The sequence below is a fragment of the Gymnodraco acuticeps genome, unplaced genomic scaffold, assembly GCF_902827175.1.
Source record: "Gymnodraco acuticeps unplaced genomic scaffold, fGymAcu1.1, whole genome shotgun sequence".
NCBI lineage: Eukaryota > Metazoa > Chordata > Actinopteri > Perciformes > Bathydraconidae > Gymnodraco > Gymnodraco acuticeps.
Window position 1 is genome coordinate 1,403,723 of NW_022989778.1, and position 24,598 is coordinate 1,428,320.

Genomic DNA, 24,598 nt, shown 5'->3' on the forward strand with positions numbered 1-24,598 from the left:
ACTAGCTCGCAGGCTTCACCCCATATATGGCACACATTTCCACTGCTAGAAACCATTCGTCTTCTCCGTGACAGTGGTGATGATCAGTAACGCGTGACAATTTAATCTTACAAATTTGTTTCGGATAAATATACTCAGCAAATCCACTGTATGCATCACATTCAAATGGGCAAACATCAGTCAAAGAGACGATCTTATAGCAAGGTGAAAATACACGTGACTGATGAAGATACTGTAACACTCAATCTGAACACATCTTAACAGGTCCCTTTCATTTTCATGATGGACTTCTATCTTATTTTGGTGTTCTTGCAGTGTCAGCTAAACGTCCAGTCATTTTAAATCTAATTGTCGGTCCATCTCTCAGTCTCTCAGATTTCTCCCTGCCTGTGTCCTTTGAGAACGCTGAAATCGGACAGTGCCCCAACATCGCCCCTCCGCCAGCTCCTCTTCCACTGCCTGAGGAAGAGGAGCCCGAGGAGGAAAAGGAGGTGTCGAAGCCTCTCAGTCCTCCTTTGACCCCGACACCAGCCCCAGGTCCTCCTGCTGTAAGTGGTTAAAATTAATGTGGGAACACACGCACTTAGAATACTAAACACTCATGGGCATAACTTTCATCATTAATATTTTTTTAACAGATGGTGTTAAGGTATTAAAACTTAATGTCATGTGCAAGTTAGGGATGTTAATATTACACCGGAGGGGTTTTACTTGCAGTAATTAAATGGGCAATATTTTTGTTTAGTTGGCCTATTCTAAGCTGTTGGCACATTTACAGTAGATGCACATAATTCACATAAACACACAGTAGGCTACAGTGAAGGAACTACATAAGCCAATATGCATTTTCAGAAGCGCACATAACTCCAACACATGTATTATTTTATTTTCTTTGATTGTTACTCACACACACAAATGCACACCCATTATCTCTGATGAAATGCAGCCGTGGCCTCGCCCTGTTAGCTTAGCGCTTCATCACATAGCAGTTGTACAGACCATTAACTCTTCTTTATAGTCCCTTTAGCCTTGAGCCACTAAACTCCACCTCTGGCAGCCTGTCATGCAGTGCAGATCCACGGCGCTACGCTACGCTAACTGTGCATGCCATGTATGCTTTATGAGCCCAGAGGAGCCAAAACACTCTCCGCTAACGTTTAGCTACTATGCTAAGAGGCTGGTGGGCAGTGAGTCATTCATTTTATACCCTTAGCATTGAGATAGACAAGAGATATATTTTTTTATATTTAATGTATGATAAGCCTTGAAGCAGTCATAGTTTATCAGTTAGCTGCTAAACTACACCTCTCAAAGGACATTGATCATGAAGCACAGAGCCAGAGAGCTTGGCCAGCTCCGCTATAACTCTGTGGTCTGTTGCTTTATGGGCTGTAAGTTCATCTGTTTTATGACATAGAGTAGACCACAGGCTGTGAGAAGATATAGCTTTATAGTTAAACTGAGGTGGAAAGTACGTTTTCACCATATTTCAGTGAGTAATTATGTTTTATTTGCTTACCAAATACAAGCTGGCCTCCATTGTAAAGTATCCTTTTGTAAAGATGATCTATTTGTTTTCCTTATTCTCTCTTAAATATGACACTGCCTTACTCTGATCATACACCAAGCTACACTACTTGATTATCACCCAATTTGAAGTCCTTTATTTAATAACATCTACATCGATTTTCTTTTATGATTAGATTTGTAGAGACAGATACACTAATTTGACAGTCATTTAAAATAGTGTCCACCTTCAGCAGGGAGTAGTCAGCATGTTGGTGCTTTAATGGATCATGCCAGGTAGTTAAAACACATCATTATGAAACCGTTTTTTATAATGACAGTGTAGAGCAGAGTTTTACACAATTACTATGGGTATTGTTTTGCTGCTGCATCAGAGACGCAGCTCTGCACACAGTAAACATGCATTTTTCATCCACAGCAAAATATATTGTCAGCCTGAAGGAAAAAGCACAACTGTCAGTAAATAACATTCTCAGCATGTGCTCGCAAAGAGAGGCTTCTTTATCCCCCACTTTTCTTTTACAACAAACTCTCTACTTGTGATTCTTGAGGCACCAATTTAGAGGTTGAAGAGACTCTTTTAGGAGGACCTTACAGGCTCCAGTGAACCTCTTAAAACATGAAATCTCTAATTAGCATTTTAAATCACAGCTCTCTAATTTCTCTCGGTCACACTAAAAACCCACATTCAAAAGTCAAATGGGTCACTCTCAGCTCCACAACCGGACTTTTTCGAGGTAACAAAATCTCACACATTTTCTGCATATCTTCAATAACCTCTTTGAGCTTCCACGTTTATGACACCATTGCTTATCTGTATCTGATTGGAGGAGTGTGTGCTTGTCATAAACTCTGTCGCCATGGCTGCCACTAATGCGCTTCCTTTCCACCTGACTGCTGACCCTCAGGAGGCCACGCCCCCTCCTGCTGCCACGCCCACTGCTGCTGCAGCCCCGCCCACCGCCAAAACGGAGCCCAGTGCTGACTTGGTATACATACATACACACACACACACACACACACACACACACACACACACACACACACACACACAAATGGTGATCAATCAATGTTCAAATCAACTCTGAAGGCGCTTATCACACTTTGGTTACAGAAGCAATACATGATCAATACATTGTAGTGTTAGATTTTCCATAGGTTTCTTTGACAGTAAGAAAAGTATGGAACAGCCCAGGATTTGTCCTTTAATATATACACACACACACACACACACACATACACACACACATACACACAACATCAACCATTGTAGCCTTAGCCCTTTTTCATTTGCTTCCTCCATTTACCTTGTTGTCTTTTCAATCTAAAATCAGGTATAGTCTCATTCTTACTCAGAGCTTTCTGGTAAAGATTCATAAAGCCCAGGAGATACATTTGTATTGTCTTCCATGCAAGGTGCATTTTTCACCCATTTACTCCTTTTTCACCAAGAGAAAGTCTGTTGAGAAAAGCTTTATTTATCTACCTCCTTCACATGTGCCCTGAGCAGCTCTGTGCTGGTTGCCCTGACCAGCTCTGCTCCAGCAGCTCGGGGTTAAGTGCTTTGCCCAAGAGCCCTTGACATTGGTTATTGAGAAAAGTAAGAGCCTTCTCATTTAATCCTCTCATGATTAGGAGATGTTACACACCACCCACTCTCTTTCCAACTTTTGCATTGCTTTACAGGTGATTAGTTTACACAGCGATGTACTTTTCACTTTCAACTGCCTCCTTAAGATCTTGGTGCAGATTTTGCGTCGACAGCATTAGTGGCCTCAAGCTTTTCTTGTTTGAATTCAACACCTGTCTTTGAAACACTATTAAGCCATTTAGTGACTATTAGCATATGCTGAAGGACCATTGCACTGCACCGTCTTTAAGTTGGTCATGAGTTCAGCAGTACAACAGTTGTAGCTAGAGCTAATTACTACCAGAGGTCAAAAGGGTAGCTTCTGTGAAAACTATAATAAGCAGAGCACAGACTTCTGATCTCTCCAGAGTGGTGTCTACGACACACACATTTATACGTAATCCCGATTAAATTACTTCAGATTCTATTGGTGTGACCTCCAACCAGAGACCAGCCGCTGTAAATGGAAGACGGCCTTCCTATTGTTCGCTTAATGGAAAGACGCGGAGGGGATGAGAGAAAGGGAGAGAAGAGAGGGGATGGACGTGAGCACAGAGAAAAGGTGATGTGAGCCATTGAGGAAGAGGAGGAAAGAAAGAGGGAGAGTCTTTCTGAGCAGAGCGGGCGAGCCTTTTGTTGGCTTAATGGAAAGACGGAGGAGAGGAAGCCGCAGAAGAATGAAAGGAGAGGGAAGGAAAGAGCTCCCGAGCCAGTGACACCTCCCTTTTGTTAGATAGGGGGAGAACGAGAAAGAGAGTAAAAAGAGGGAGGAGGAGGAGGAGGAGGAGGAGAAGGAGGAGGAGGAGGAGGAGGAGGAGGAGGAGGAGGAGGAGGAGGAGGAGGAGGAGGAGGAGGAGGAGGAGGAGGAGGAGGAGGAGGAGGAGGAGGAGGAGGAGGAGGCGGGTATGAGGACAGAGCACGATAAGAGGTGAGTGTCAGCTGTAACAAAGCAAGGTCACGGTGTGGAGAATGTCTTCACTTGAAAGGGAACAAGAGAGGAGTGCAGATTAACACACTCACACACACACACACACACACACACACACACACACACACACACACACACACACACACACACACTGTCCCTCTCTCTCTAACTTTGTCTCACACTGACACTGGAGCTATAGCAAAAAGCTTTGGTACTTATTAAGAAATATAATAAGACAGCGGGAAAAAGGCCCAGAAATGAGTAAGGAAGTACAGATTGGAGGAAAGGAGGCACAAAGTAAAATGTGGGCGATTAATTGAGGACAGGTAACGACAAAAAGTGGAGTTAGAAGTGAAAGGAGATGGAGAAAGGAGGACATTAAAAAGTGAAGGTCTTCCACTGGAGGCAGAGGTCGGTGATGGATAAGACATAGATGGCTGAAAAACAGGTGAAGGTAGAGGAGATCAGACCTTAAGAGAGGAAAGGAGAGAGGAAAGGAGATGAGAGGAGAAGAGGTGAAGGGTCAGGAAATGAAGGAGAGAACAGGAACAGGAATGGAGTTAGAGGACAACATAGGACGGGAGTCTACAAGATCAGTAGTTGGGAAGATACTAGAGGGAAAGTAGACGCAGGAAGCAGCAAGAGAGGAAGGTGGGGGTAAATATGGGAGGAGAAGAGCAGACAGGGACGTAGGTAATGTGAGGAAGATGAAGAGCGATCATTGCAGGAGAATTAAAGAGGAGATAGTGGTGGGTAGAATAAATAACAACCATTGGAAACAAGCCTTCAAGTGAAAAGAAAAGGATCAGTCAGCATAGAGGGAAGGAGTCTGAAATCTAGAGGACAGAGAGGGAGAGGAGACATGATTTTAGAGTCAAGAATAAATAAATAATAAGAGGTGTGGTGAAGAGGACTGGAGAAGGGAAAAGTGAGAGAAAAGGAGTGTAGAGGAAGTAGGAGCAGATGGGAGAACAGAAGGAAGACTTGGACAAGGGGAAAAAGATAAATGAAGGAGGATGAATTTTAAAAAACGCAAGTGGAAGAAAAATGTAGTAGAAAGGGAGTAAAAAGAAAATGTCATAACTTAAACGCCTTTACTTTTACAACACTGACATCTTCTGGTCCCCGGCATTACTGCACCCTGGAAATGCTAAGGGTTAAACGATCTAATGCCTTGGTTACCCCGCTGCCAAACTGAAGCAAGGGTCAAATTAAAATCCGACTGTGGTGTTTGAAGATTAAAAGGATAGATGGGCTGGATTTATGATGATCAAACTGGGAGGGTCCATTGATTTGAAAACAGTGTCAGCCAAATCCACCTTGGCAGTATCTGATTGGAGATGAAGAGGCAATAGACAAACCGTGATGAAAGATGAATGATGGCAATTTAATTCCTTTTAAAATGCTTTAATGCTTGGTATGGTAATCTTTTTCATTGCACATCCAAGGCACACTTAAACATCTATTGTATATTCTTCATTTATCTGTTTTCATATAATAAACTATTGCTAGTGACCTATAAGTCCGTTAAGTCCCTGCAGATCAGACGCAGAAACCCTATCGTTGTGATTGGCTCGTTCTGCTCAGGTGCTCAGGTTCCTGTTGACAGGAGGCAGTGGAGCCGTGCTCTGAAACCTTCTCATTGTACCTGGCGTGTTGTTTCCAATCTGCAGGACTCGTGTGCGTCAGCTGTGGCCCCGGCCGCTCTGGAGAAGGCCTATCAGTTCGGACTGACCAAGAACAGCCACATGAGCTTTGCCTTTGAAGACACCAAAGTCAGAGAGAGGTATGAAACACGGGGGCTAACATTTTGATTTATTTTTTTATGTGGGTCGGCTTTGTGTCAACCGGGGAGGGATTTATATCTTACAATATAACAATATAATAACTTTTCAATGTTAAATGATGTGGCTGGCTAGAAGTCAAAACATCTCACTCGCTGAAGTCTATGACTGTTATATACAATTGTTTCCTCAACATGCTGTACTATGCCTATAATTCCTACATACTTTATTCAATATACTATACAATGACCTTTTTTTATTTGATTTCAAAGTACTATAGTATGATTTTTTTAAAGTATTTATCCACATACTATACAATGACTTAATTAATACCTTGACTTTTTTCATGACATATTCGACATACGTTTTAACATACAGTATAATTATTTTCGATATGACTTTTTTAATGTTAATTTCACATACTATCTCATGTCTAAATTATGTATCGATATACTATGAATTGGTTTTGATTATTTTCTAAATGCTATAGAACTTATTTTTCAACATATTATACTATGACATTTTTCAATTATTTTTACATAATGTTACTTTGGAGCATTCATTAACTGGGCATTTTTCTACATTCAGATAGCTTGCTTTTCATATCAAAATGTCAGTTCTAGAAAATAGGATCAAATAGCTGTCTTACTCACTTAAAACTGCAATTTTTCTTTCTTTTTGTTTACTTATTATTCCATGCTATGCCTTATTAATTTAATTTGGTTAGGACATTTTACTTGTTCCGCTTTAAATGAATAATATCATTTTTGTGAGAAGCAATTCCAGCCATTTAAATCAACAGCGACAAGAACTAATTGCATCCATTGGTTGGAAAATGTTTTATTACCCTCGGAGGAAATCATTTGTTTTGGTTTTTTGTTGCAACGATGTGATAATCCAGTATCCTGATCAAAATGCAAAACATCACATAGACATATTGTGCCTGTGTGTTTTACTGGGCCCTCTGGTGTTTTTCATACTGTATGTACAGACTGTGTTAAATCATTTCTTTATCATATGTGTGTGTCTCAGGTTAATATTGGAGTTTGAGCTGAGGACGAAGGAGGAGTCTGGTCTCGTTCTCTACATGGCAAGAATCAACCATGCTGACTTTGTCACCATCCAGGTATCCACTTACTGCTTTATTTTCCCTCCCATTTGTCCCAATGTTTAATGCTTTAGGAAAACACAGGTTGCTTCTTTGTTTCTTAAAGCACAGTCTCACTCATTTATATAAGGCTCAGCTCTGTTTACAACACAAGAAAAAGCTCTTACACACTGTTGTGACATAAAGCTGTAAAACACACACACATTTATCCAAAAGCAGACACAGGTGAGTATTTGAGTCGTTTATTCCCCCATCTTTATTCACAGGATTCCTCTCTGCCATCACCAAGGTCCTTATATTCATGACAAAGTCCATAGACGGTCACATTAGACATCTCATTGTATCATGACCCTCTGTCTCTCTCCTCCTGCAGATCAAAGACGGACAGGTGTGTCTGGGTTATGATCTCGGTCATGGAAACATCTCTGGCTGCGTCCCCTTCTCCATCAACGATGGGAACTGGCACAAGGTAAGTTAATTCATACTTGTTACCTCATTTTGCTGCAGGACAACATTTAAGATTCTTAATATATACTATATTTTAGGACAATACTCTGCTTAGCTTCAGTGTAATTTTTAGGATAACAAAAGTGTTAAGCACTGATGTTAGTAATTGTTTGATGGCAATTTACATGTTACTTGTTAGACCAATTCTGGTCTACAATCGACTTTTAGAGTTTAACTAGATATTAAGATACTGTCGTTATATTCATAGTTTCACCATTTTCTTAGTCACATTTTTTGCCATCCAGAACATTAAGTCCTTCAGATTCACTTTACACAAGTCTCAAACGTATTGAATATTAAATCACAAGATGGCAGCATTTCCCTCTATCATAGACAGCAGATAGTCTCTGTTGACACTGTCAAGAGAATGTACTTATATTTTGGTTTAAATGCTCCTTATTCCCTTTTTCCTCATGTCTTACTGACCCGTTTTTTATTTGTTATTTTTTCCTTTAGATCCGTGTGAGCCGTGTGAAGCAGAGAGGTCTTCTCATGGTTGATGGGCGATACAGCAAACAGATGATCAGTCCAAAGAAGGTACATTTGTCCCATATACTGTACTATCACATACAAATAAGCACATGGCAGACAAGGAAGAAGAAAATAACCCTCGTTTTAAACCTCAGATCTTATAGCCATGCATATGTTGATCACGTTTTAAAGGACTACTTTATTGTGGCAATAACAACTTGTCTTTCCCTCACCAGGCTGACCTGTTGGACGTGGTGGGACTCCTGTATGTTGGTGGATTTCCGACAAACTACACAAGCAAGAGAATAGGACCGGTAAAACCTATTTTCATGTTGCCCAGGAATGCCATATTTCTATGTATAACCTAAACTCAGCTAGTTTTTGTTCAAATAATTCACTTCCCCTTGAAATAATTGACTAAGAACCGTTTTTTTTCTGTTCCTAGATTCTCTACAGTATCAATGGATGTATTCGTAACATGAAGATGGTTGGAGGTGCTGTAAGCGCTAAGCCAGGTTCTACAAGTGAGGCATTTGTATTTACAATTTTGATTATCCAGGTTGACATGGTCATTAGTTTCATTCGTTTTAATATTTGTTTTTTCTAATCGATTACTGTTTACTTTGTCTCTCTGCTAGGCCGCGCTGAGGCTGTCATTGAGGACTTTAAATTGGACATGGCCACGCCCTTCTCCAGTCACATGGTGGGAAGATGCTTTGTCGCTACGGAGACGGGCACCTACTTTGAAGGCACTGGCTTCCTGAAAGCAGGTGAGAGGAGACACTGAGACATCGCTTGCAAACTTGTTCCTCAGCAAACATCTGTTCTACTTTTTCTCAGGTCAAATGTAATGTTCTTGTTATGAAAGGTGAAAATTAATGCATCCTTCCTTCTCTCTAGTCTCTTCCTACAGAGTGGGTCTGGATGTGTCGATAGCCTTAGAGTTCAGGACCAGCAGAACCAATGGCGTGCTTTTGGGCATCAGTAACCAAGCCAACGATGGACTGGGACTAGAGATTGTCGAGGGCAAGGTACGTAACTTTGACGAAAGGAATCCAACATTTGGGGAAATAGTTATTCAATTTCCACTAGAAATTGAGAAGAAAAAGCCATACTGTATGTGCGACTGTTAAATAATAGATCAAAAGAACTGGAAACGGCTATCCTGTCCAACCTTCTAATATACTTCTATACTTCTAATACAAGAAGTATTATTCTCTCATCTCACTCTTAGTCACAAAACAAATAAGTGTGAAGGGTGCATTATTCCTTTAATCTACTTTAGAAGCAACGACTGAGCTTGTCCTAGCAATAGCTTGGTTTAAAGTATCACAGAACAAAACATGTACTTAGATACATATGCATAACATCTCAAAAATATCGTTTAAAACAAGCATTCTTCCCCTTCCTGTCACCAGCTGCTCTTCCACGTTGACAACGGAGCTGGACGAATCACAGCAGAGCACGTGCCTGAGGGCGAGGGCTTCTGCGACGGCCAGTGGCACTCGGTCACTGCCAAGAAGCTGCGGCACCGCGTGGAGCTGGTGGTGGACGAGAAGCAGAGCCAATCAGAGAGCCCCAACGCTCGCTCCAACACGTGTGACACAAACGACCCCATCTACGTCGGAGGATATCCGGGTACGACTGCTTTCTAACTTGCATACTCAGTATATACCTTAGTATACATTAAAAACACATTACTATTAGTACATTTTGTGGATCAAAGAGCAACTTTAAAGGTCAAATCCACTTTGTCACGTCTCTTCTACATCAACATGTGTCCCCTCTGTGGAAAGAGATTCTGAAAGTTTCAGGAACAAAGATTCTCTCTCTTTTTGTCCTGATCCATTTCTATAAAAACCTGTCTGAAAATGAGCTGATCAGATTTTGGCCACTTTATGATGTCATAACGATGTTTTGTCTTGTGTAACCATTAGCCAATCACCAACCAAGGTAACCCCCCCCGACCTTATCACCTGAATCTCCTCCTAGAGCACCATTGTGTTCTTTTTAACCAAATATCTCTCAGAGGGGCGTGGGGAGGGGCTCCTTATTTTCATCTAAAGTACCAGACACAGAATCAGAAACAGAGGGGATTATGGGTAATGCTGCAATGATGTGTTTGGTGTTTGGAGCCAAACACTTCAGAGACATGTTTTGTATTCTGAGACCTATAATATACTGATGAAAACCAGTATAACAAGGGACCTTTAAAAACAAATATGTGAGAGGTCCTGTTTTTCTTTCTCTCTCAGGTGGAGTTCGGCAGGCGGCTCTCTCCACCAGCACGTCCTTCAGAGGTTGTATGAGGAACCTGAAGATCACGAAGGCTTCTAAGACCATGGAGGTGCAGTTCAACAAGGCTCTGGAGATTAAAGGAGTGCAGCCTCTCTCCTGTCCCGCTGCAGCTGCATAACTGCTACCTAAGAGCTTCCCCTTTGTTGTCCACTCAACAGAGCACTTCTACAAGGGGCTACACATGTTCAAATGTTGCCGCTCTTCTCATTTCTTTGTTTTGTCTCCTCTATCGCCCTGCCTTTGACCCAGAAATGTATCTCAGTGAACTTTTGAAGGAAGGATGTCTCGAGCAGAGTATGGATATTCTTTCATAATCGTTGACATAGAAAGTGGCGTGACAATGGACAGATTACAGTTACATTTAATTGACTCAAATTATTGCTCCAAAGCATAGATGTCTTATTTTTTGGTTGCCTCGACTCCTATCTCCTCATGTCTCTTCCTTGCTTCCTGTGCTCTAGTAAGACACAAGAAAAGTAGGCAATGAAATAATAAAGGATGTACAATCAGAGAAATTAGAACTTGCCTTTAAACCTGCACTTCACAATGTTTTTATTTCAGTGTGTAAAGCCCTCTTTGCAAGTTACCTGGTGCCGTTTGGAAGAAGGTAACAGACTTTTAACAACGTTTTAGCACCCTCAAACGTTAACCCTTACTTTTCAGTGTAAGACTCTGGACAATAAATATTATCATGGCTACACATTGAGGTCTCAGTGTTTTAATTAACTGTATACTTAGAGAAAGATATTAAGACCTGTGCTCACAGTATTCAAGCTATTTGTATTTAATATTAGATTTGTTTTAGTTAAAGTATATAATATATATATATATGTACCCTTATATCATAGACTTTTCTGGAAAGGATGAAAAAAGTGTGTCCTTCATAAACCTTGTTCGCTGAGAATTTGTAAATGTTTTCAATCCACATTGTAAAGTCATTACCTTATCACTTATATAGACAAAGTTGGACTTCTTGTCAACTTGCTTTTCAGATATCTTTAAATACCTTTGACATTCCATACTTAATCAATGGCTTTAATAACTATAATGGAGAATTGTCAAACAAGCTGGATCTTGAAATGTTGAGGTACCCATTTGGAGGTACAAGGTTTTTGTAGGACACTAATGGCGGTGGATTTTCTGCATGGTGTGGCTGAATAATACTTCAGCAGCTGTTTCTGAAATATAACCTTAATAGCATCAAACATATTGTCCTGTCCTTCTTTAAAACTGCAGAATATGACTAGTAGGGGAAGTTTGCAGGATTAAAAGTAAGATGACAGTAGTCTTTAAAGTTAAGTGATTTTAAGACTGATTTGATAAAGATTACGATTCAAGAGATGCTTGAAAAACAAACCTGTTGCTGCTTTTTACTGAAGCTCCACCAGGTGGTGCTACTTCACAGCTACTATGAGAGAGACACCTTAAAAGGCTCTGACTAGATCAACCACTGCTGCGTAATGAGGTGTAAGACAATTAACATTCCCAATATCTTACATTAGCAAAAACTTCAGACCAACTACTGCTATAAGAATGTCAGTGGTGTTTCTCCTACCTAATTGCTATTTATTAAAAAGTAATAGCTTGCCATTCTTCGGAAGATTTCAGAAAATATCTCCACAGGGCCTTAAAAAAAGTGTAAAGCTGATTTTATCGTACAATATGTCCATTTATAATGTTTTTTTAAGTAAGTCTAAAAAATCATGAAATAGTATGTCGAAAAATATTATAGTATGTGAAAATAGATATATAGTAATTCAAAAAACCGTCATACTAAGTTATAGTGTACTGAAAAAGTCTTAAAAACTCGAAAAAATATATAATTATGTGGGTCGAACATTTGGAAATAATATAATATAGTATGTCTGAAAGGTGTCATAGTATAGTATAACCTTTTAATACATTATTTTGATCATCATTCATAATTTAAGGGAAAGGGTTCAAAAAGTATTCAATTTAGTTTCAGTATTCCTGCATATATCTGTAACACTAAAATAAATGTTCCTGTAATTACTTCTGTGATGCACCAGAGGGCGCTATATGACTACAAGAAGAGAGAAGTACCTGTCAGATAGATCACAGTTCAAAAGTCGACTATTTGCTCCTTTGAGGCTCCTGGAGGAATGAAATGGAAACACATGAAATAACAGACCAGCTTCCTTGTGCATTCCTCGTTTATTATCATGGTCCTCTTTACATTATGTGAGGATGGTTGGAGGTCAGTCCACTATAAACCTTGTGGCCGCCTAAAGTGGAATGTTCAGAAGATTAAAGCCTAACATTATATCAGCGCGCTCATTTAACACACTTTGTTTTTGTAATATGATCAACCTGCTCTTACCTTGTGATGAAAACAAGATCACACCTCTGTTTGTTCAGCGTGGTTTGTACAATGAAGACATTCTCGTTAAAAATGACAGTGGCAGTGATAACATATGAAAGTAGAATTGTTGTAGATATGCTGAATAACCTAAGAAATAGATATAGAATATGTTGTGTGTGTCATAGGTGTGAAACGAAAAAAATTATAATTTCCTGTTACCTGCTTTCCGGAACAACCTAGGTGTTCACAGGAAATAATATAAAGTTCTGTAGTTTTTGTCTGTAATGAGCATGAAAACAGGCATTAGTTTGAAGGACATGTAAACACACATTGTAACCGACTAAACCACTCTTGTACAAGCACAGGTTTTCAAACTTGTGCCATCCCACATGATCAAAAAGCTCATTTGCTAAAAAGCAGGTGTCCTACTCCACCTGTTTGAACATCAATGTGTGGAATGAGCAGAAGTTCAGCTCGAGAGTGCGGATATGTATACTTCCTCACTCTCTTTCCCTTATATCATCCTAGGGAATGACGTGAGATAAAACAGCTAGCTACAGCATTAATCTAAGTCTCATTTGCATTCCATGTGTATATCACTGAAAGTAAAGCCTCTCCAGCAACATGTGTGTAGATAGTACAGAAAAACAAAGTGACAACAAAGCCTGGCGTGGTGCAGGCTTTTGAGTAGAAAGAAGAAAAGAAGATTGTTTTTTCCTCTACACTGTGACAGCACTGTCCTGGTGTCAGGTCTGGTGACTTATTGCATGCTGTCAGTCCTCTTCAACAGATCTGAGGTGAGTTTCAAACATGGTGGCAGTCTGGGCTCGTTTTGGCGCCATCATCCGCCTCCCAAAGCCACACCCAACACCCCAGGGTCTTTTTCCAGCTGCTCCTCAGGGCCAAGCAGCTACGGTTCCTCCTACTCTTCATCCAAGCCTGGTCAGGACGACTGCATGAGACCCGTCAGCCGTTTGCCCGTCAGCGACTTGCCCTGATGGGAGGCAGAGAGAGGGAGGGGGACAGCTGTCACCTTAAGAGCTTAACCAAGGAGCAGTGTGGGAGGAAAAGTTAAAGAAGAGAAAGACTGCAGAGACGTATCAAAGCTTTGGTGCTGGGTGGTAAGTGGACAACATATGATGTTAAGTAATGATACCACAAGAAAATGCCTCGGTGGAGCAGTCATGAAAAAGTTAAAGAATTAAAAAAGGCATTGTAGTATGTGGAAAATCTGAAAAAGTCACAGTATATAGACAAAATAAAGTACATTGAAAAAGTAATATTATAGGATGTTGAAAAAATATAATATAACGAACATTTTGAGAAACGTCATGTTAAAAGATATAATGAAAAAGTCATTGTATAGTATGTAGAAAAACATCAGTATAGCATGTTGAGACATTTGAAAGAAACTCATAGAATACTACAAAAAATCATGATAAATGTCAGTTTGTCTGAAATGGTTAGGTCAATTAGTCATGGTGTAGCATGTCTTAAAATTGTCTTAAAAAGGTCATAGTCGAAAATTGTGTAAAACGTCATAGTACAGTTTGTTACAAAATATCATGAAAAGGTCAATAGTAAGTCATGGTATAGCAAAAAACAGAAATGCTATAATATGTCAATCTGCTGACTTTTGAAAAAAACAACTCCTTGTCATTGAATGAATGCAGTCGAAGAGTTATAAGCAGAGGGACACTCACCACACTGCGAGTGAACTTCTCCAGAGAGGTGCGTCGGCCCTGCTCCGTTTCAGGCTGAGAGTCCAAGAGAAAAATCACAAGAGGAACAGTTCAAATTCAGTGTTTAAATAGCGTATGCATCTCACACACTTGAGCAGATTTGTTCACATTATTACAGATTAAGATAGGACCGTTTCTCCATTTTGTGTATTCTCGTCTGCCTGTAAAAACATGGGTTAGTATTTTGAGCAACGTTCATGTAGGGACAAACCAAGTCAATAAATAACGTAAAAAAAGACCTCTCATTCCTGCCTCTTTACAAAGCGACCTGGTATATGACCTCACTTCCTGCCGTGTAGTGGAGTATATCAGTACATGGAGTATATCAGTGATTGACCTGTGGGACAAACAGACAGACATGCTTACTTTCTTCTTTGCCATCAGCAGGTCCTGGTACACGTTGGAGCGCAGGAAGCGTGTGTAGCTGTCACTTTTCATCAGTTTGTAGATGTGGTCCTAAATGGAAAGAGAAGAGGCAGGAAGAGAAAGAGACACGTGGGTTACATGCTATACATTACATACAAATGGGACAGACAGCAGAGTGGGATCGAGTTTCTGAAGAGGCACGCCTGACACTGATCACCTGGAGAGATTTAAATTAAAAGTGTGATATAGCCGTTCTGAACGGTGCTAAACTTAGTTCCCTGCAGAGAGAGAGAAGGTGGGGGAACTGAGCTTTGTGATTACTGTACACTCCATGTTATAGATCAGCTTCAATAGGACTGGATGCTTATTTCATTGTTTTATGTGGCGAGAAACACTGTTGCACTGAAAGGGAATGGTACATTTAATTCAATGATAAGTGCTTTAGATTTGATCTTCTTGTATCTTTCAAACATGTGTAACCTTGTCACTGCTGCTAGAAATAAATCATTTCCCAATTTGGAATAAATAAAGTATATATTTATCTATCTATCTATAAATTATCTATAGATAATACAAATTAAAGTAAGGGGAAATAGTATACAGGAATAAAATACTATAATAAAAGTCACAGTGCAGTCTGCAGTATTGATTTAAAAACCCTCCTGTTGTCTTCATGTCAAATCTGACCGATTTACTACTTTCATCAATCATAACTTTTTTGTTTTACATTCGATTGCATTCAGGCTTTATGATATCCTTCACAGTAGACATTTGAACATATACAATTGCTGATCACCACTTTCATTGAATTTTGGATGATTTAGTCAACTTTGTAACACCCATGGTGTTCCTGGTCAAAAATGACCGCCATAAAGGAAAGGAATTAGTAATCATCCGGATCAGATAAAACACACACACACACACACACACACACACACACACACACACACACAAACACACTAGAGGTTCCCCCCCTTATGTGCCCATCCCCCCCATGTGAATCACACCTGGCACACACAAACACACAGAACAATTTGATACATTTCCCGCTCTTATGTGCCCCTCCCCCCACATGCATCAAACCTGGCACACGCAATACATGTTCAGTGTCTATTCTTTGTATATTTACTGCAGTTTCATGTAGTCTGAAAATGAAATTTGGTGATGATTCATGGTTTTTGTGTTAATGTAATAGCAGTTAAAACAGGACCGGTCAAATTAAAGGTGGGGTAGGTAAGTTTGAGAAACCGGCTCGAGATACACTTTTTGTTATATTCCATGGAATGCTCTTAACATCCCGATAGCAATGGATATCTGAAGTGCTTTGACAAAAAATCCATAACAAAAATTCATCAGTGGAAGCCGTGGCGCTGTAAAAAGCACGACCAATCATCTGAGCCGGCCCGGCTAAAGTAACTGGATGGCCTACCTGCCTGTCAGCCTTCCATCGGGGCACAAACTTATCTCGTGCCCTCATTGGTCATGTGCGCGTTCGTGTGTGTTGGAGGAGGGGCTCTGTAAGGAAGTGACAATTTTCTTCCGGTTGTGTATTTTCAAATTCTAGCGCACTCGAGCCAAGCCCCCAGGAAGTGCGCCGGACTCAGATGAAAATATTCGTGCTGGCCAAACGGCGGTACTACACTTTCGTTTGGTTGCCAGGCCCGGAAACACTTTTTCCCATTGACTTACATGGGGAAAGAGTGGTCTGTAACTCGTTGGATAATTTTTTAAAAACTAAATAAACTACCCAGTATGAACACTTGTATAGCCCTTATTAAAAACATTCGTTCCTCAAGTTGTAAAAATTAGCTAATAACGTTATTCTGAGAGTTATTTCCCTCTGCATTATGAACGCGCATCTAACCCACGGGACCGCGCCGCCCGGCACGTTCATGTTACGTGTCCCGACCAATCAGAGCACACTGTGCTCCCAGGGAGGGTGGGGCTGGAGCTATTGGAGCTACAACGAGCCGTTAAAGGCAGAGAGTGAAATTCAGTGAATACACGTAGTTTACAGAGATGCTGTATGTATGAGAAACCAATGTGAGTTGCGTTTATCTTTACCCATGGATGCACAATAAGAACGGACCCATATCGTCTTACTGCCCACGGAGCTGTAATAATGGATATATTGCACATGTTTGCTGTAATTCATTATCATACATGGGCTGTATGATTAAATCTTGTACCGTAAATGTTGTATTAAATAAAGTTAATATTACCGACATTATTAACGTCCCTGTAGCTTCGTATTGCACTAAGAAGCTTATTGCACTGTATATAAATATATATATATACAGTGCAATAATAATTTCATGCTAAATGAAGCTCTGTTGGATATCACTAGATCCTGTTACAGCGTAATATAAGTACATAACGATTGATGTGTACATTAGCATCATTACTAGCTAGCTGCTAACTGCCGCCTCGTTCATATCAAATCCATGATAACAACAAACCATTACCATGCTGTCATGAACGCACGGTGCTGTTACGTGTACGCAAATTGACGTGCTTGATGTGAACGAGCATTTTGGTTAAAGTTGAGCATGCTCTATGAGTACGGGTACTTATGAATACGGGTACTTCTCAGGCATGCTGGGTAATCTGTGACGTTTCACTCTCTCAAAAGTTGGGCCATTTTATCATCATGCGCTAATGAGCAGCTCTCATAGGAATGAATGAGGCCCCGCCTCCCACGCTGTATCCAGTTCTTATTATACATCCATGACTCGAGCTGGTTTCTCCAAAATTACCTACCCCACCTTTAAGTAAGGGGGGAAACAAAGACAATAGAAGGGATAAATAAATTAGTATGTTGTACTACTTGTAGGCTACTATAACCATTCTGTAGGCTTTATATGTAGAGTTAAAATCTATCGATCCACCAGTGGACATTTGTGTTGTGATGTTTTCTGCATATTAAAAGGCAGTGGGTGTTTTATTTGTATGTTTTATTGAATTTCACTTGAGCAAGACAGTTTAACCTTTAAGCTGAGAGAGAGAGAGTGGCATTTTAAACACATGGATTATTCTCTTGCTCTCTCTTCTGAATGCAATTTATAAATGATACTTGTGTATAATGTTATTTTTGTGAGTGGGCGAGCGAGTTAATGAGGTTTTAAATGGATCTGGACCAATTATCTCTCAATTTTATAATGAACTGTTTCATTTCAACTGTGGATTTTAAAGAAAAGTCCCTATAGGGTAATATTATAGTTTGTTTACTACCACAGAGGCCTATAATGACAATGTTTCCCTGCTTTATGAATCATTTTCTAATCTTGTTTTCAGAGATGGCAAAAGTACACACATCCGTTACTCAAGTAGAAGTACAGAATCTGATACTCGTGTTTAAAAATACTATACTAGAAGTACTGACTAAACTTCTTAACTCAAGTAAAAGTAAAGAAGTATGGGCTTTGAAATGTAAAAAAGTACCCATAACTAGCAGCTGTTTTAAAGAGTACCTGACCTCCCTTTATATTAATAGAACAATAATGTCATTGTTAGCTAATGAATGTTTCCATGCTTAACAACGGCAACATGACAACGTTGTCATTGGTCCCTCTTCTTTAGAGAAGACCAGGAAATGATGGATACACGGATCGTTTTCAAATCAATAGGCACGCAATGACTCTAAATAATAATGATCACGCCACCAAACACACATTCAAACTAAAGGGACGAACCTGTTTGGAAAATGTAAGAAGTAAAAGTAAAAAGTCGTCAGACAAATAAGTAGTGGAGTAAAGTACTGATACCAGAAAAATGTACTTAAGTACGGTAACAAAGTATTTGTACTCCACTACTTCCCACCTCTGCTTGTTTTTAATACAATACATTTTAAACATACGGGATTCATTCTGTTAGCCCAAAAGCACGGCAGTACGTTGTGTTTTCCCACCTGTGCGTCCTCGTAGCTGTACCGCCCGGGGTCCTTCAGGTTCTGGCTGGTGCGCTCGTAGCTGTGTGAGTCCAGGTTGATGGAGCTGGGTGCTCCTTCCGCCAGGAACTCGGCCCAGATGTCCTCCGCCCGCTGAGCCACGTCCTGCTGCGGCCGCCTCTTCATGTCCTGCACCGCCAGCCAGAACCTGCAGTACAGAGCACATTCACTTCAGATATTATACAGCTTAAAGAGGGTCCAAACCAACCTGATCTGCAGGCAAGAGATAAGGTTCTTTTACAAATAATTTGACCACTTTGAAACGTTAATGAGATCATTTGACTTGTCTTCGTTAAGAAAACAAGCTTTACTTGAAGGACCAGTTTGTAGGTTGTATATATTGGCACACTTGTAATATAATATTTGTAACTATGACTAATTAAATCTTCACAGAGATTAGGTGAGAAACCTGTAAAGAGGGACTTCAAATAGCCACATTTAACATTTGAAGGCATTTATTTTGAATAATTCACTGAGGCTTTTCCCCAGTATAAGAGAGGGAAGCAGGTAATACACCGTGTTGGGCAGCAGAGAGCCACTCAAGTGCCTTCAGCATGAGTTTGTATCTATATTGATCTGTTGATTGCTCCAGAGATAACATAATAATACAGAGAGAAACACTCTGGAGTGAGAGAGAGAAGCAGCTGCTTTTCTCTCTCACTCCACTTCTCGCCCCTTATCACTCTCCCTCAGTAATGCTCTCCAAAAGGCTGTGGTGTGTGTGTGTGTTTTCTCCCCCTGTAGCTCAGGGGTATCAACAACCTTCACGTTATCTCTCACAGTTTATCCCCAGAAGAGTCTGAGGTCTCTTCCTCTCCCTTTCTCCCTCTCTCTCTGGCTTTTAGAGGTGCTAATTCTAGCTCACACTCACGCACGCATCACAAACACACACAGCGGAATTTAAGCCGAAACACAAAAGTAGATACTGTATATCTAAATGAGGTGTAAATGTAATATCTGTACGCAACAACTTTGTGAAATCTTGCTGAGAAAAACTTTAAATGTATTTGTACTTTCAAATGCAACAAGGTTCATTTTTCCTACTCTTGTCTGTCTCTCAGAGTCTGTTTTTCCTCATTGTGTTCAAGGTACATACCATATATTTTGTTCTGGGAACCGGAATATCTTTCTCTTGTGATGTGTTTCTTCCCATGTTTACTGTGTGCCAGTGGGTTGAAATGATAGTGTGGAACCAAACAATGTCAAAGGGAACGTTTTCAGAGCAGTAAAAGCTGCTGTATGCTGTTATTCTCTTCTTACAAGTAAACAAGGACAATAAAACGATGCTATACTGTACTTGTTGTTTTTTTCCTAAAGCAGAATAAACTATCCCTTTCTTTCCCTTTCTCCACAACAACCCTAAATAGAAAGTTGACAACCGCTGCGCACCGCAAGATGTGTTCATATAGGAATTGTAAAAGTTCTCATGAAATGGAAAAGATAACCATAACATAAAAAGGATTAAAGAGGATTATTGAAGCATCTCCGTTGCTCACCGCAGGTTTTCTGAGCTAAACTCTGACTCCAGGAACTTGAGGAAGAGCTCCTGTCCCGCCGGGTCCTTCAGCGCCTCCTCCAGAGAGAACCCCCACTTCTTCACCCGCTGCTGACTGGGCTCCTTACTGGGAGAGAGGGGAGATACAAGAGAGTATAAACATCCACCTGATGCTTGAACAGGAAGGCCACAATAGAATAGAGATTAGAAATTACAAGGGAATTGTGAATAAATGCTAAGTGGTGCTGACGTGAAAACAGAGGCAGGAATACATCTTAAAAACCTGATTTGCTATCAGTCATCTAAGTGCTGATGATGATATGAGATTGGTGTCGGGAAAGCAGCGCATTATGCCAACGTTCATCTGAAATCAATCTGTTTTAATCTCTGCAGGGAATATATTTCCTCCTATCATGCAATTAATCTATCCGTCTGAATTATTAAACTACATTAGGCACAATTATTATACGTCTGCTCTAATTAATTCCTGCCTAATTCAGAACAGGCCGGGAGTGCAGAGCTGAGTGCAAGTGTTGAGAGCTGCAGCTCCTCTCTACAGAAAATACAAAACAAAATGAAACTACAGTACTTTCAACAAAACAACTCCGCAGTAAACATTTCAGGATCAGTAATTTTCAATTTAAAAAGGTCAGATTTTACCCCACGTAAAAACGTAATAGACATAATAACATCTACTATGTAACTCACACGCTTATATTGGCCAGCACTCAAACCCATTTTACGTGATAGGCTAAGGGGCGGGACATCTTTAAGCGGCTGACCAATAACAACAGAGTCGGCCAGCTAACCAATCAGAGCAGACTGGGCTCTGGTTTCAAACAGAGGGTGAAAAGAGGTGCTGCAGCACAGACAGTATGAGAACAATAAAGAGCTTTTTGAACATGAATACCCTAATAATGAGAACAATATGTCTTCTATCATTTAGGAGGAAGTGTCCATTGGATGTGAAAGTGAAAACGTGTGGTTTTGTACCTGGCCTCCAGTTCCCAGAGGGAGGGGTCGTCGCTGTTCCAGGGATTAGCCGGTTCCTGAGCCGTCACAAACTGGTCGTAGTCCATGTACTGGTCGGTGTAGCTTATCAGACTGACACACACACACACACACACACACACACACACACACACACACACACACACACACACACACACACACACACACACACACACACACACACACACACACACACACACACACACACACACACACACACAACGCAGAGACAGAGGACAGGGCAGATGAATCATCAAGTTAAGAGAGAAAGTTTGCCATGGCCATTTGTTCAATGAGATGAATATTTCCTGTTTACCTGAAGGCTTTCAGGAGATAATTGAGTAAATTATGCAGAAACAAATCGTGAAGCAGGAGCATCTGTTCTGATCAAAAGCTGAGATGTGAACCTCCTGCCTCTCTTTGATAGTCTGAGATAAATACAAACCGAGAGACGCAGCGAAGAAGAAAAGGCATCAACAACAGCAGGGCTCTGAAAATGTTTTAATGATCACAGTCTAAACCGTAATTTAATAATCTGCTATAACAGATTGTGATTTCTTTCCTATGGTATGTTAGTCACTCTAGCATTCTTCAAAGAATACACTTTGACGGCTCTTACTCAGACCTGTAGTTTGCAAACATAACTAAATCAAATGGAGGATGTCAGACAATCGAGACCAGGGTGTAGATGTAATGACAAACACTGGTCTCAGATCAATGCATAGTAAAGTATGCAACCACACGAGCCAAGAATCAGGACCAAGCACAGCGACAACCTGAACAGAATCCATTCAAACCCGCACTCTGTTTAGTGTTCATGCACTCTCAGAATTGTGCATGTGTTTAGTTGAACTAAAGTAAAACGATATGTTCTCCTTACCTTTAAAGCTTTGCACTTCAGTAGTTTGCATCCAGAGGAATACACTCCAAATGAAAAGAAAAGTCAAATCTATTCAACTGGAAGTGAAGCATCGTCCTGTGAGAGCCTGCCTAGTGTGCATCCATCAGGTTTGATCATGTCTAACAGATTAGCTACAAAGACTGCATGTTATCATAAAACCCTTTTCATCAAATCAGGATTTTTGCACTCGTAAATTGTTCTAATGAATTTGTGCGTGGACTTCAATAATTGTGTCTTTAGTTTCATCCAAGACTTTTATTCGTCGTACTTTTGAGACAAATTGAACTAAAGTAAAGGAAACCACGCTTCAACAAACCGCTGTACACTCGCATGTTAAACATATGTTTTCTCCATGCAGCATCTGTTCACATCATATGTTTTCTAATTTCAACCTTAGGTCAATCAACAGGAAACAGTTCAACCAACATGAGTAGCATGTGCCCACTCACCCAAAGAGTGATCATACTTCAGAAATGATTCCTAATTTTTTTTTTAAGAAACGATGATGCTAGTAGTTTAATCGCCCAACACGACTGATGTTGTGTGACTTGTTGTTTCTTGCAGTTATTGGGGAAACGCAGCAGACTATCTGCTCTGTTGAGCACAAATTCAACTCTGGAGAGGAGTCAGGAGGTCAAAGGGTCAGAGAGGCGGAGCAGTAATCACAGTTTCTGCTCCGCTGGAAGCTACGGCTCACCGACCGACTGAGCAGACGATGGGAACGACAGGGAAGCAAACAGAGGAGAGTCTGCCAGACATGAGGGGGGGCTAGAAAGGCAAGTGTATTTAAATAGCACCTTTCAACACAAGCATCCGGACTAAAACCACCAGACTCAGGGACAGTTTCATCCCCATAAGACTATTAGACACCTGAACTTTGAAACAACATCCATAACATTCATCTGGCTGCTACTTAGACATTATTATCTAATATATCATATTCCAATCACTTGTATACAGACTCTTATTGCACTATTTCACTATGTTTCTTTTTGTATTGACTTGCACTATTTTTCTGTGTTATTGTGTTGCACTGTTGGTGGAGCCTGTGACCTAAGATTTTCATCGTCATAACTACAGCTATGTTCGTATGACCAATAAAAGCCTTGAACCTTGAGGTAATTCAAAGTGCTTTACAAAATAAAAGATATTAATAAAATGGCATTTAAATACAGTCATTAAAAAGCAAAGATAATAAAATAAACATTAAAAGATCAAATACATGAATAAAAGTTTACAGTGCAGTTTAAGATGTAAATTGTTCAATTAAAAGCAGCGGCAAAAAGAAAAGTCTTCAGCCTTTGAAAGACCTTTACGAGCAGGCAAATGTGTTTTTGCCGGACAATGTGGACACAATAACAAGAAGGCCTCCACAGCTTAACACAATTAAAACAATAAGCCCATAATGAATGTAAGATTTGTGAAGCCTACAATTTGTGCTTTAAGGCTGTGGCAACCCTTAAACCCCTTTCATATTTTATCAATCTACCTGTACAATGTGATATTTATTTAAACAAATCTACTTGTTTCAAGTACGTTCAAATATCCAAGTGCAGTTTTCAGTTCTAGTGCAGCAATATGATGAAATGCTTCTTGTTTAACACTGTATCATAAAAATATTACGGCAATGGCTTTTCCCCTTATTTTTATGAAGGTGCATTTTAGGACTGCAGCCAAAAGAAGAATCTCGCAGTTCCCACAGAGCATTTCTGTTTTTATCGTCACTTCTAATATCTCCTCCTCACAATTTCAATTACAAATGAAAAGATCAGATATAGCATCCTTTATTTTTCCTTTCTGTTGCATTGGCTGTGGCATAGATGGGAGTGACATGGATGCTGGCCTGTGCCTTGATCTTTGACCCCTATTCCAGATTGCAGAATGGGGGAAATGAAGCTGCTGGGAGTCCCAGCAGCTTCTACTTCTACTTCTACTTCGGGTGGCAGTATACGCCGTGAAGTTGTTTGAGGCCTGCCAGTAAACCCAAAGCAGAAGAAGACGAAGTGACGTCAGCGGCTTCATTTGCCTAATCCTAATCCTCCCCCAGGAACTTATTCCGGTGTGAACGCGATTGGTACTTAGTTCATGAGAACTAAAGAGTTCTCATGAACTAAGTTCTGATGAACCTTTGTGGGAAAGGTACTGCGGTGTGAAAGCGCCTAAGGACATCCATGGAGAGAAAGCAGAACCTACTAAACCCTGCAAGCCACCCTAGTCAGACCCTTACACAAACATCAACGGCACAAACGCTGTAGAAGTAAAGCTCGTCTTATGTGTCCATGACTGATAAACCAGCAGAGGTACAGATGAGGTCTCACAACAAGTCTCCTCTATACACCACTGCTCTACAGATTTAATAAAAGGGAGGTCAGCATCAATGTGTCTGATTATAGAGAGAGAGCCTCTGAATGAAAAAGGATGGTGTCTCCTTCACAAGGTAAGACATACTTGTTCAGTGTTTGTGTGAGAGTTTAGTTTACCTTTCAGCCACTTTAGACATCTTCATACGGTGACGATCAATCTGGGTGTTCAGGAATAAGATCTGAAAGAGGACACGACAG

At 40.3% G+C, this 24,598-nt stretch overlaps 2 protein-coding genes across 6 annotated transcripts in view; one reads left to right on the plus strand and one right to left on the minus strand.

Moving 5' to 3' along the window:
- Window positions 1-10,955, plus strand: part of LOC117548768 (laminin subunit alpha-2-like) — a 200,447-nt gene extending 189,492 nt beyond the window's left edge. Inside the window, 12 exon segments of the mRNA XM_034220232.1 lie at window positions 368-548; window positions 2,436-2,516; window positions 5,759-5,871; window positions 6,902-6,995; window positions 7,351-7,446; window positions 7,941-8,021; window positions 8,192-8,269; window positions 8,401-8,479; window positions 8,594-8,725; window positions 8,856-8,986; window positions 9,374-9,593; window positions 10,211-10,955. Of these exon segments, the coding sequence (XP_034076123.1) occupies window positions 368-548; window positions 2,436-2,516; window positions 5,759-5,871; window positions 6,902-6,995; window positions 7,351-7,446; window positions 7,941-8,021; window positions 8,192-8,269; window positions 8,401-8,479; window positions 8,594-8,725; window positions 8,856-8,986; window positions 9,374-9,593; window positions 10,211-10,371 (1,447 nt within the window). The 3' untranslated portion in view covers window positions 10,372-10,955.
- Window positions 10,956-12,409: 1,454 nt separating this feature from the next.
- Window positions 12,410-24,598, minus strand: part of rgs6 (regulator of G protein signaling 6) — a 91,834-nt gene continuing 79,645 nt past the window's right edge. For all 5 annotated transcript variants that reach the window (XM_034220846.1, XM_034220855.1, XM_034220865.1 and 2 more), the window contains 7 exons: window positions 24,518-24,579; window positions 21,119-21,229; window positions 20,127-20,252; window positions 18,592-18,778; window positions 14,685-14,774; window positions 14,280-14,333; window positions 12,410-13,570 (listed from right to left, as the gene is read on the minus strand). In XM_034220846.1, coding sequence (XP_034076737.1) covers window positions 13,520-13,570; window positions 14,280-14,333; window positions 14,685-14,774; window positions 18,592-18,778; window positions 20,127-20,252; window positions 21,119-21,229; window positions 24,518-24,579 — 681 coding nt within the window. In that variant the 3' untranslated portion in view covers window positions 12,410-13,519. The remainder of the gene's footprint in view (window positions 13,571-14,279; window positions 14,334-14,684; window positions 14,775-18,591; window positions 18,779-20,126; window positions 20,253-21,118; window positions 21,230-24,517; window positions 24,580-24,598) is intronic.